The 11,865-nt window shown below is 45.9% G+C and overlaps 1 protein-coding gene across 1 annotated transcript; it reads right to left on the minus strand.

The window, feature by feature from the left end:
• Positions 1-1,785: 1,785 nt before the first annotated feature.
• Positions 1,786-11,012, minus strand: nop9 (NOP9 nucleolar protein). Its single transcript, NM_001128031.1, has 11 exons — positions 10,993-11,012; positions 9,192-9,448; positions 7,775-8,227; positions 6,255-6,335; positions 6,033-6,174; positions 5,546-5,738; positions 5,292-5,432; positions 4,950-5,069; positions 4,574-4,804; positions 2,814-2,919; positions 1,786-2,725 (listed from the first exon to the last, which is right to left on the minus strand). Exons 2-11 carry the CDS (start codon positions 9,436-9,438, stop codon positions 2,568-2,570), a joined length of 1,872 nt encoding a protein of 623 aa, NP_001121503.1. The 5' UTR covers positions 9,439-9,448; positions 10,993-11,012; the 3' UTR covers positions 1,786-2,567.
• Positions 11,013-11,865: the final 853 nt, after the last annotated feature.

Here is an 11,865-nt window from a genome sequence, read left to right on the forward strand (position 1 = left end):
CATAGCCATTATGACTTTCGCGAATTGTGGCGACTTTTCCATAGTCATTATGACTTTCGTGAATTGTGGCGACTTTTCCATAGCCATTATGACTTTGTCGCGACTTTCGTATTGAGTGCTCGAAAAAGTCGCAACAAATACCAATCATTACGAAAAAAATGCATTCGGACGCTTTTCGGACGTTGGTGGATTAGTAAATGTGCCCCTATGAGTAAATGTCACCACACAGCAGGACTGGCACCTTCTCTGCATATAAAATATCCCCCTCTGTATCTTCCCGTTTAATAGCATTGCATACCTCCCAACATTTAAGACTGAGAAAGAGGGAAATTTTTTGACACCTCCATATGCCACGCCCATGTTTTTAAAACCACACCCCTTTTCCATGGTTGACCACAGTGGTCCCCATTATTTTTATGACAGACTCGGACCTTAATTTATTTTATTATTCTATTAAACTTATAAGCTTAAATGTTCAAAACCCAAATCTGGAGAGCTACAGACAATTCAAACAAGAACTTGCTGTATATACTCGAGTATAAGCCTAGTTTTTTAGCACCCAAAATGTGCTGAAAAAGTCACCCTCAGCTTATACTCGAGTCGGGTGCCATGGGTCCCTCCAAACTAGCACCCTGTGTCCTTTGTGTGCAAATTAGGCCCCCCGCAACCAGACCCTCCAGTGCCCTGGCCCGCTCCCAAATTCATCTTCATCTACCATCCTCACCTGCCCCATTCTGCACTAGACATGGCACTTTATATACTATATAAACTATGGGGCACATTTACTAATCCACGAACATCCGAAAAGCGCCCGAATGCATTTTTTCCGATCAGTATTTTGCGACTTTTTCGAGCGCTCAATACGAAAGTCGCGACAATTCGCCAAAGTCGTACTGGCTATGAAAAAGTCGCGACAATTCACGAAAGTCATAATGATGCCTCATTTAATGTAATTTTTTTGGTATTTATTTTTTCCCACCCTAGGCTTATACTCGAGTCAATAAGTTTTTCCAGCTTTCTCAGGTAAAATTAGGTACCTCGGCTTATACTCGAGTATATACGGTATACAGTGTACAATAGTTTGGGTTTTTTTCCCTACAAATTATAACACAAGTCGCAAAACAGTAAGGAGGCATGGAGTAGTTCCAGGCAGAGCAGCAGTAGCACCAGCGTTTGTGACCCACAACCGGCGCAACCCCAGCACCCCAGCACCCCCCGCACCCATGACTCCTCTTGTAGAACCCTAAACTGAAATGGCTTGCAGCGATCCCATACTCTCATCTGGCGAGACTTGCAGGAACCCAGACGAAGCATCTGAAGGAGCCGCAAAGAGCCGAAGAGAAGCCCCAGAAGAAGCTATGAAGATCCAAAGACTGCGGTGACGGAAGAAGCCGAGAAAACCCGAAGAAATCCGAGAAGACACGGAGACGAGTACGATACTTAAAGGCACCGCGGGACAATTCTATAAGTATCCGGGACAGGGTGAAAAAAAAAACAGTTGGGAGGTATGGCATTGGCATCAACTACCCACTGACTGGGTATAACACAAACAAGATGGCTGCCTTACATTAAAGGTGCCTTGCCCTGATCTGGCATCTGTCTCTGTAGCCACCCAGCTTCTTTACCTTTATTTAGACAGCTCCCAATGGCTGAGCAGGAAAAAATGTCCTTTTGTTGACAGTGTGTATATTCTATAATGTAGCCATACGGATTCATATGAAACATACGACCTCTCACGTGTCCAAACATTCACAGTGTGTAACCCAGAGACAAGCACAGCCCACATTAATATATGAAATATTGTTTTAATATAAACAAAGGTGTTTTAACATATACAATAATATTGAAGTCTGCAGCAAACCTGTAAGATCATAAAGACTAATGAAAGGATTAAGGCATATGAGCCCATAGCGGCAGGACTAGCCTGGGAATACAGGGACCCCCTCACAGTCATCCGGGTCCCCATTGTTAGGCTGATGCCACACGTGGCGTTTTTCCGCTGCGTATTTTCTAATTCTCTCAGCGGCTGAAAAACGCCCGATATCATCATCCATAGAAATAACTTGAAAAGACACGAAGCAAACCACACAATGCGGAAATACGCTAGAAAACGCCTTAGCACAGATTTTTCAAGCGTTTGCCGAAATACGCCAGTATTTGCACAGCAAGCTATTCCTATGTATACACAAAGGCAGCTGCCAGACCTAGCGGAAATACGTGGTGTTTTTACTATTTCGCACTATTAGCACCATGGAAACGGGATTTGCTTACGTCACCAGTACTAGGCTGCAAAACGCCATAGTCAGGGGCTGTGTGGCTTGTGCGGCGTTTTTAGGCTGAGAAAATACGCCACGTGTGGCATCGGCCTTACCCTATAACTATAAGCTCCATATCATGATAGAGTCCAGCTCATTACATGTTAATCAACAAGGGAAGGGGTTCTGTTGTAACGCTACATCCAGACTTCCGGCAGATTTATGGCTGATTCAAGTCCTGGCTTGAACTGCCAACTCAGCACCATGTTGGCAATGGCTTAGAGCCGGCAGTCAGTTCATTCAAATGTCTCTTCAGTCCTCCAGGATCTCAGAGAACATCTTGCGGCGCTTGTTCTCCCCCAGCTGGTGCTCCTCCCAGTCTTTCCTCCGCTTGACAAAGTGCGTCAGGGCGAAGTTGCGGGCGATGTGGTGACCGACTGGATCGTTCTGCAGTTGGTGGAGCTTCTCGACTGTCGGAGAGAGAATACATGAAATATAATGCCATATTACGGGAAGGGATCTCTGGCTCCCCCCAGTATAGCTGTATAGCAGACATACCCAGCTGCTGCGCTATCTCCTCTTTGACCCCCAAGGTCGACGCCGTCCACATGCGATCTAACACGCGGCTGCCATATTTATTGCACGCCAACTGCATACAGTGACCCTAGGGAAACACAGCAAAATAAATGAGGATGATGAAGGTGATACTTAGCACTGATAGGCAGGTCATGTTTAGATGGTATTTCCCCTACTGGGCACAATAACTGCCAATAATTCCACATTCTTCACTGCTCATTTAAAAGGGGTGGTTCACTTTCAAGATAACTTTTACTATGTTATACAATGTACTGTTCTTAGCAACTTTGCAACTTATTTATTTGTAGTCATATTGGGTTTATTTCATGGTTAAATGATTCCCTTTTCTCTGTAATAATAAAACAGTACCTGTACTTGATCCCAACTAAGATATAATTACCCCTTATTGGGGGCAGAACAGCCCTATTGGGTTTATTTAATGGTTAAATGATTCCCTTTTCTCTGTAATAATAAAACAGTACCTGTACTTGATCCCAACTAAGATATAATTACCCCTTATTGGGGGCAGAACAGCCCTATTGGGTTTATTTAATGGTTAAATGATTCCCTTTTCTCTGTAATAATAAAACAGTACCTGTACTTGATCCCAACTAAGATATAATTACCCCTTATTGGGGGCAGAACAGCCCTATTGGGTTTATTTAATGGTTAAATGATCCCCTTTTCTCTGTAATAATAAAACAGTACCTGTACTTGATCCCAACTAAGATATAATTACCCCTTATTGGGGGCAGAACAGCCCTATTGGGTTTATTTAATGGTTAAATGATTCCCTTTTCTCTATAATAATAAAACAGTACCTGTACTTGATCCCAACTAAGATATAATTACCCCTTATTGGGGGCAGAACAGCCCTATTGGGTTTATTTCATGGTTAAATGATTCCCTTTTCTCTATAATAATAAAACAGTACCTGTACTTGATCCCAACTAAGATATAATTACCCCTTATTGGGGGCAGAACAGCCCTATTGGGTTTATTTCATGGTTAAGTGATTCCCTTTTCTCTGTAATAATAAAACAGTACCTGTACTTGATCCCAACTAAGATATAATTACCCCTTATTGGGGCAGAACAGCCCTATTGGGTTTATTTAATGGTTAAATGATTCCCTTTTCTCTGTAATAATAAAACAGTACCTGTACTTGATCCCAACTAAGATATAATTACCCCTTATTGGGGGAAGAACAGCCCTATTGGGTTTATTTCATGGTTAAATGATTCCCTTTTCTCTGTAATAATAAAACAGTACCTGTACTTGATCCCAACTAAGATATAATTACCCCTTATTGGGGCAGAACAGCCCTATTGGGTTTATTTAATGGTTAAATGATTCCCTTTTCTCTGTAATAATAAAACAGTACCTGTACTTGATCCCAACTAAGATATAATTACCCCTTATTGGGGCAGAACAGCCCTATTGGGTTTATTTAATGGTTAAATGATTCCCTTTTCTCTGTAATAATAAAACAGTACCTGTACTTGATCCCAACTAAGATATAATTACCCCTTATTGGGGGCAGAACAGCCCTATTGGGTTTATTTCATGGTTAAATGATTCCTTTTTCTCTGTAATAATAAAAATAACTATAAAAAATGAAAACCAATTGGAAATGGGCTCATACTAAAAGTTAATTTCAAGGTGAACATCCCTTATACTTTAAGTGCTTGTGCACCAATAGGTGGCGCTGTTGCTCCAGGAAACACCATAAATGTTCTCACCCTCAGCCTCCTCAGGATTTTCTTTCTCTGCTTGTCGGATATGGTGGCGCTGCCCAGCAGGGAGTCAAGAACATGGCATCCAGCCTGGCTACAAGCCACAGTGAGAAGGTCAGCATCTGTCAGGGAGCCGAGGCTTTTCAGGGCCACAGAAGGGTCTTCAAAATGGAGGAGGTGCTGCACAAGTAGGGAGCCGTGATAATTCACGTTTTCCAGCTTCCTATCGGCATCGCCCTGCACCATGTGGGACACAATACAATTAATTAGCTGCCTGTAATAGACTTAGCCAAGGTAGAAGGCAGCCTATCAGGAGCCACCTTTAGTGTTACGGGATGATTTTAGCCCCTCCTCTCAAAGTACTAATTCTAGTGCTACTTACCTGGTGCTCTGATGGCTCCTCCTCTTCCTCTTTGTTATAATAAACCTCATAGGTGAGCAGAGAGAGGAAGAGAGGGATGCTGGCCACCTGGCGGGAGAGCGGCGCTGCACAGTGGAAAGCCTGGGGGAGGCAAAAATACATTTAAATGACACTTTTAGGGCAACATGGGGTAGTTTGGTAACTGTGTGATGCTCCTAATTGCCCCTCTATTGGCTGCAATGGCAATGGCTGGCACTCACAGGCTATTATCATTCAGAAACATGGCAGCGATTCTTGATTCTACAAACCACCTCATAGGTCATTGCCGAGACGGCGAATGGGAGCAATTGATACAACACTCACCTCCATTAGTTGGGAGAGGAGCTCTCGCTGGCGGCATTTCAGCCTCTTGCAAGTGTCGGCCAGGGTTGTGATAATTCCCATGTGGCCTTTGGCTAAAGCATCCTCCAGCCCTGGGGACAGCTCATCAAAAAGCACCGCAAACTATAGAAATAATGGTAAGATAAGAGAATAGGTTTCATGCAGTTTTACACCGCTGTTGTGCTGGCTGCCCAATACGGTTAGGTTACAGGAAACCCCCCCTCATGGCAACTCACCAGTTTCTTAGTCTGGACGGCACTGAGGAGCCTTTGTACGGTGTAGTTGGCAATGGGATGTGCGGCGAGTGCCCGCAGCTGGCCCTGGAAGTGGGCCTTGAACACCCGGCGCAGCTGCTTTTTTTCCGACACCTCCAGGATCCTCTCCAACAAGCGGCTGCTGGTCTCATCCTTCAGGAACACCAAGAGGGAGCTGTCGGGGCAGCACAAAGGTGGCAGTGCCAGTTAGAACAAGTTGTTATGGGGCAGGGGTGGCGCTTTCTCCTGGGCGCCGCCTATAGGATGCATTCCTGCTTCTGTGTTTAGTTAATGACCCTTTCTGCCCACAGAGAACACCATGGTGCCACAGGAGGGGTCATTAACTAAATACAGAAGCAGGAATGCATCCTATAGGCGGCGCCCAGGAGAAAGGCACCACCCCTGACCCAAATGGGGGCAGAACTTGAATGCCAATTGCACCCATTCCCCCCCCCCTCCGGCTCCTCACCTGCTCTCTGCGGACACATTGCGGGAGGCTAAATACTCAATCATCTGATCACACAGCTGGGCACACACAGGGGGCATCTTCCTCTGCAGCACCCGCAGGGCAACCTGCATGCCCAAGCTGGCCACTTTATGTGTGGCAAACACTGTTACAGGAGAGAGAGAATCAGTGGCCGCTCTGAATGGCGCGGCGAGGGGCAGATAAAAAGGGATTATGGGAACTCACCGCCGACGTGATCCCCGAAACAGCCGCACAGCTCTTGCAACTGATGCAGGAAACTTTCCGGGACCTCAAACTCCGACGCAACTGAAGAAACAGAGAGGGGCAAACTGGTTATTATGGGTCACGGGGGCAAGAACGGAACAGGTTCATATAATCCTATACGTGTTCAATAGCCTACAGTTATAGGTTATACTACTAGTCATTGGGAAGAACTGGAAGGCTGGTCTGGTTTGAGACTGGGCCGGTGCTGGTTCTGGGAGGTTATCCAGTTTATATCTATTATGAAGAATGAGCAGAACAGAGAAAGGCCCCAAAGTCTGTGACCATCAAACATTTCCATTATCCTTTATATATGGGGGGGCACAATGTTCTGCACTAGAGCCACAGAGGGTTTTGGATATTATAAGGCTATGTGCCCCCACACCTACTGTACCAGAACTGTGGTGTGTAAAACATCATTTTGGCTCCCTTCTGTTTAAAAGGGCAAGCATTGGCCAGTGAGCAGCAGGAAAGGGCACACATTGGTCAGTGAGCAGCAGGAAAGGGCACACATTGGTCAGTGAGCAGCAGGAAAGGGCACGCATTGGTCAGTGAGCAGCAGGAAAGGGCACACATTGGTCAGTGAGCAGCAGGAAAGGGCCATCATTGGTCAGTGAGCAGCAGGAAAGGGCCATCATTGGTCAGTGAGCAGCAGGAAAGGGCCATCATTGGTCAGTGAGCAGCAGGAAAGGGCACGCATTGGTCAGTGAGCAGCAGGAAAGGGCACACATTGGTCAGTGAGCAGCAGGAAAGGGCCATCATTGGTCAGTGAGCAGCAGGAAAGGGCCATCATTGGTCAGTGAGCAGCAGGAAAGGGCCATCATTGGTCAGTGAGCGGCAGGAAAGGGCCATCATTGGTCAGTGAGCGGCAGGAAAGGGCCATCATTGGTCAGTGAGCGGCAGGAAAGGGCCATCATTGGTCAGTGAGCAGCAGGAAAGGGCCATCATTGGTCAGTGAGTGGCAGGAAAGGGCACGCATTGGTCAGTGAGCAGCAGGAAAGGGCACACATTGGTCAGTGAGCAGCAGAAAAGGGCACACATTGGTCAGTGAGCAGCAGAAAAGGGCACAGTTGTCCCTGTAAGGCCTGGGTGGGGCCAATAAACAAACGAGGAGCTTACATCCACTTGGGCTGGAATATATGTAAATCCAGTTTCCCATCAGAACATTCCTGGGAATAGAGCACCCAGACAGCTTTCTTTCCCATAGGTAAGAGAGGGGCGTGGCCAGAACATGAGTTTTTCCCATGAACTCTGTGGCCAATAGGAATCAGGGTGAAGCAGTGCGCTTTAGGATACTCGCAAATATCCCTTTTCCTATTTACCCCATAGGGGAAACCCTCGGACAAGCTGCTCATCTGGGGCAAGCGCTGCCCTCAGCGTGACCATGGGAAAGAGAGCAGCCCAGATAGAAGTGGAGCTCTGTATGGGGGGTCGGATTGGATGAACTTGCCAAGGGGGGCGGATTCAGTGCATTCTCTCTGTACCTGTTGGGCCTTTAGCTGCTTTCCTGCCGGTATCCTGGCTGAGGACGGTGCCGCCCAACACCTGGAAAAGCGTCCGTACAATGAAACTCCCGTGCGTGTCCTTGTTATACAGCAGGAACTTCCCTTTCAGCTCCGCGCACAGACCCAAAACCAGATCTTCCAGGGTTCCGACCGGCTCAGCTTCACCTTCTTCCTCCGTCTCCTCCTCTTCCTCCGCCCCCTGCTGCTTCTGAAGCCGAGGGAACTGCAGGAGGGCCGTCTGTACAACATGAGCCCCACTCCGATGGCAGCACACTGCCTGCCACTGCTTGCTCAGCGCGGCGACGACTCGGCACAGCTGCACGGAAGTGGCGACCGCGAGGAGCTTCTGTAGCACCAGGCTCCCCGACATGTCCGTCGCCAGCGGCAACTCGTTCCCCTGCACCTCGTGGAACACATTGCGGATAAAGATACCTGAAAGGTAAATACGGGAGAGTCAGGCCGAGGTGCCCGGATACAGACAGACAGTGGCCCTCGGCTTTTCACTGCTTAAAGGGGCGGTTCACCTTAATATGTTACTGAACGGCCTATTCTCAGCAACTTTTCAATTGGTCTTCATTATTTCTTATAGTTTTCTTTATCTATTTGCCTTCTTCCGACTCACAGAAAACGGCCAAACCCCGAATCCTTCATAAAGATATATAAATTAGGATTCAGATTCGGTTCGGCATTCGGACGAATCCTTTACGAAGGATTTGGGGGTTCGGCTAAATCTGAAAATAGTACATCCCGTGCATCCCTACAAAAACCATTGCTCTGTGAGGCTACAGTTTCATTTTTATTATTACTTTTTATTTCCATTCATTTACCAGCCTCTCATTCAAACTGCTCCCTGGTCGCTAAGGTAATCTGAACCCTAGCAACCAGCTAGCTGCTGAAACTGCAAATTGTAGAGTTGTTTGAATAAAAAGCAAAATAACTAAAAAACTACAAATAAAAAAATGAAGACCAATTGCAAATTGTCGCAGAATATTACTCTCTACAGCATACTAAAAGTCAACTAAAGGGTGAACAACCCCTTTTAAAGCTGGCTACACCCCCAAAGGGCAGCCATTTAGTTTCATGGGATCAGGGACAGGCAATGATAGGGGCTACCTGCATTCTGTGCCTCAGTGTCTCCCCACAGAGGCTGAAACAGGAGCTGCAAGTGGAAGAGAGAAGCTGAGGGGCAGCACACACACTGGGGGAGGCCTTTAGTATTGGGGGTACCACTCACCTGGGCTAATAAAGCAGATGGGCAGTAGCCAAATCAATATGTCACAGTCTATTTTATTACAGTTATCCATGGAAAAACAGATTTATCTGACAGATCAGTGTTATCAACTGCTGAGGAAAGGGTGGAAACACTATATACATATATTATATATTTACTCCGTACCTTTCTCTTCATCTGACTCAAACGGCTGCTGTAGGGTTTCCCCCACCCTGCGGAAATAACCCACAGACTTGGGGTCCAATCGGGGGATCTGTAGCTCCTGGGGCGCCTTCTTCCCTTCCTGGGTGGGTAGTGGCTCAGCGCCCTTCCGTTGTTTCTTGGCGGGAGTGCTGCCCTCATCTGGAGATTTGGGGGGCTGTCCTTCAGCCTCTCGTTTTTTCCCCTGAGGCTTCTTCTTCTGAGCCCCCATTATCACTTGCCTTCCATGTGTCAGGGAGGGAAAGCCAAGAGTTATTATATACTCATGTGTCAGGGAGGGAAAGACAAGGGTTATTATATACTCATGTGTCAGGGAGGGAAAGACAAGGGTTATTATATATTCATGTGTCAGGGAGGGAAAGCCAAGAGTTATTATATACTCATGTGTCAGGGAGGGAAAGCCAAGGGTTATTATATACTCATGTGTCAGGGAGGGAAAGACAAGGGTTATTATATATGCATGTGTCAGGGAGGGAAAGACAAGGGTTATTATATACTCATGTGTCAGGGAGGGAAAGACAAGGGTTATTATATACTCATGTGTCAGGGAGGGAAAGACAAGGGTTATTATATATGCATGTGTCAGGGAGGGAAAGACAAGGGTTATTATATACTCATGTGTCAGGGAGGGAAAGACAAGGGTTATTATATACTCATGTGTCAGGGAGGGAAAGACAAGGGTTATTATATACTCATGTGTCAGGGAGGGAAAGACAAGGGTTATTATATACTCATGTGTCAGGGAGGGAAAGACAAGGGTTATTATATACTCATGTGTCAGGGAGGGAAAGACAAGGGTTATTATATATGCATGTGTCAGGGAGGGAAAGACAAGGGTTATTATATACTCATGTGTCAGGGAGGGAAAGACAAGGGTTATTATATACTCATGTGTCAGGGAGGGAAAGACAAGGGTTATTATATACTCATGTGTCAGGGAGGGAAAGACAAGGGTTATTATATACTCATGTGTCAGGGAGGGAAAGACAAGGGTTATTATATATGCATGTGTCAGGGAGGGAAAGACAAGGGTTATTATACATGCATTTGCCTACTACAACTCCCAGTACCCTCTAGCAGACTGCGATCAGGGCATGCTGGGAGGTGCAGTTCAGTAAGCTAGCTTTTAGTATGTTATCCAATTACCTATTCTAAGCAACGTTTCAGTTGGTCTTTATTATTTATCATAGTTTTTAATTTATTTACCTTCTTCTTGCAACTCGTTGCCGTTTTTAAATGGGGGTCACTGACCCCGGCAGACAAAAAACTATCGCTCTGTGAGACTACGTTTTATTGTTATTGTTACTTTTTGTACCTTTCTTGTCTATTCAGCCCCTCTCCTATTCATATACCAGTCTCTCATCCAAACCACTCCCTGGTTGTCAAGGTAACTTGGACCACAGCAACCAAATAATGGCTAAAACTCCAAATGGGAGAACTCCTGAACTGAAATCCCTAAAATACTACAAATAATACAAAGTAAAGACCAATTGCAAATTGCCCCAGAATATTACTCTCTCCATACTAAAAGTTAACTCAAAGGTGAACAAACCCCTTAATAGACTTGAATGAAGTTTTATTTACAGAGAGATCTATAGATAAACAGGTATACACACAGGGAGAGGGGCACTGCTGTATATATCTAGCCTTTGCTTACTGACACACAGACGTATATAGCTGGCAGGACACACAGACTGTATTGCTACAGAGATACAGACAGACAGTAGTGCAGGGACAGACAGACAACCTCTCTCTCCTTCCCTACCTCTGTCTCTATGAATCCAGCATGGAAGCAGTCCCTGCGCTACCGGAAGTGGTCACATGTGAAGCCAGCGCACACTGATGACATCACCCAATAGACGCCGCACTACGTACTACGTGTCAGAAGCGGAAATCGGCGCCTTGTTTGCGACCCGCTGCTAATAAACTACAATTCCCATGATTCCCCGGGACGAGTAGTTTGTAGTATGGCATTGGCTGCATATTCCCCCACGCAATATGGTATCCCTCATACTATGCCATTATGTCTGGTAACCCCTGTATATTTCCCCACACAAAATGGTATCCCCCATACTATGCCATTATGTCTGGTAACCCCTGTATATTCCCCCACACAATATGGTATCCCCCATACTATGCCATTATGTCTGGTAACCCCTGTATATTCCCCCACACAATATGGTATCCCCCATACTATGCCATTATGTCTGGTAACCCCTGTATATTCCCCCACACAATATGGTATCCCCCATACTATGCCATTATGTCTGGTAACCCCTGTATATTCCCCCACAATATGGTATCCCCCATACTATGCCATTATGTCTGGTAACCCCTGTATATTCCCCCACACAATATGGTATCCCCCATACTATGCCATTATGTCTGGTAACATTGTTGCTGCCATGCTGTGCAGGCTCAGCCAATAGCCAATGCAATATAGAAAAGGGAAAGTAAACCTTATGGATTGCAGCCCCTCATTTGATCCAGAAACTCAAGTTCTGGATCAAAATCTCAAAGGGGTGGGTCATCTTTTTAGTATGTTATTCAATAATTTGCCCTCCTGACTCTTTCCAACATTCTGTAACCCCTGTTTGGCTGTAAAACAGACAGTAGTACTACAGATAGTAGGACTCTG

Source organism: Xenopus tropicalis, chromosome 8, assembly GCF_000004195.4.
Source record: "Xenopus tropicalis strain Nigerian chromosome 8, UCB_Xtro_10.0, whole genome shotgun sequence".
Lineage (NCBI taxonomy): Eukaryota > Metazoa > Chordata > Amphibia > Anura > Pipidae > Xenopus > Xenopus tropicalis.